Raw genomic sequence first — 316 nt, 5'->3', positions numbered from 1 at the left:
AAGTAGAGTAAAACTTCTTACCCCCTCTGGTTTTCCAATAATAAGATGGGTGCATGAGTTGTCGAAGTGAAGTTTCAACTGACCTCCTGAAAATGTTATCATAGCCCAAATTGCAAGAGAATCTTCCTTTCCTAGTTTTGATATACTAGCAATCACACCAGAAAACATTTGATTGTTCTCGGGGTTGAAGCCTTCTACCCTGTGTAAAAGTTAAGGAAAAACCAGGAAAAATATACTTAGCACAATCAATGACAGGCAGTGAATGAAGGAAGAAGGGAGTTACAGAGGAAGAAAATGGGGGAAAGAAAGAGAGTCA

General features: G+C 38.9%; 1 protein-coding gene across 1 annotated transcript in view; it reads right to left on the bottom strand.

Moving 5' to 3' along the window:
- The window catches only part of LOC119590813 (PAX-interacting protein 1-like), a gene marked incomplete at its 3' end in the record, with an annotated part of 13844 nt that overhangs the window by 8407 nt on the left and 5121 nt on the right, over positions 1–316 (bottom strand). The window contains 1 exon segment of the mRNA XM_037939550.1: positions 22–199. Within this exon segment, the coding sequence (XP_037795478.1) occupies positions 22–199 (178 nt within the window).

Source organism: Penaeus monodon, chromosome 27 (genome assembly GCF_015228065.2).
Source record: "Penaeus monodon isolate SGIC_2016 chromosome 27, NSTDA_Pmon_1, whole genome shotgun sequence".
Taxonomy (NCBI): domain Eukaryota; kingdom Metazoa; phylum Arthropoda; class Malacostraca; order Decapoda; family Penaeidae; genus Penaeus; species Penaeus monodon.
Note: the sequence above shows the minus strand (reverse complement) of the source record. Positions and strands in the feature narration are given on the sequence as shown.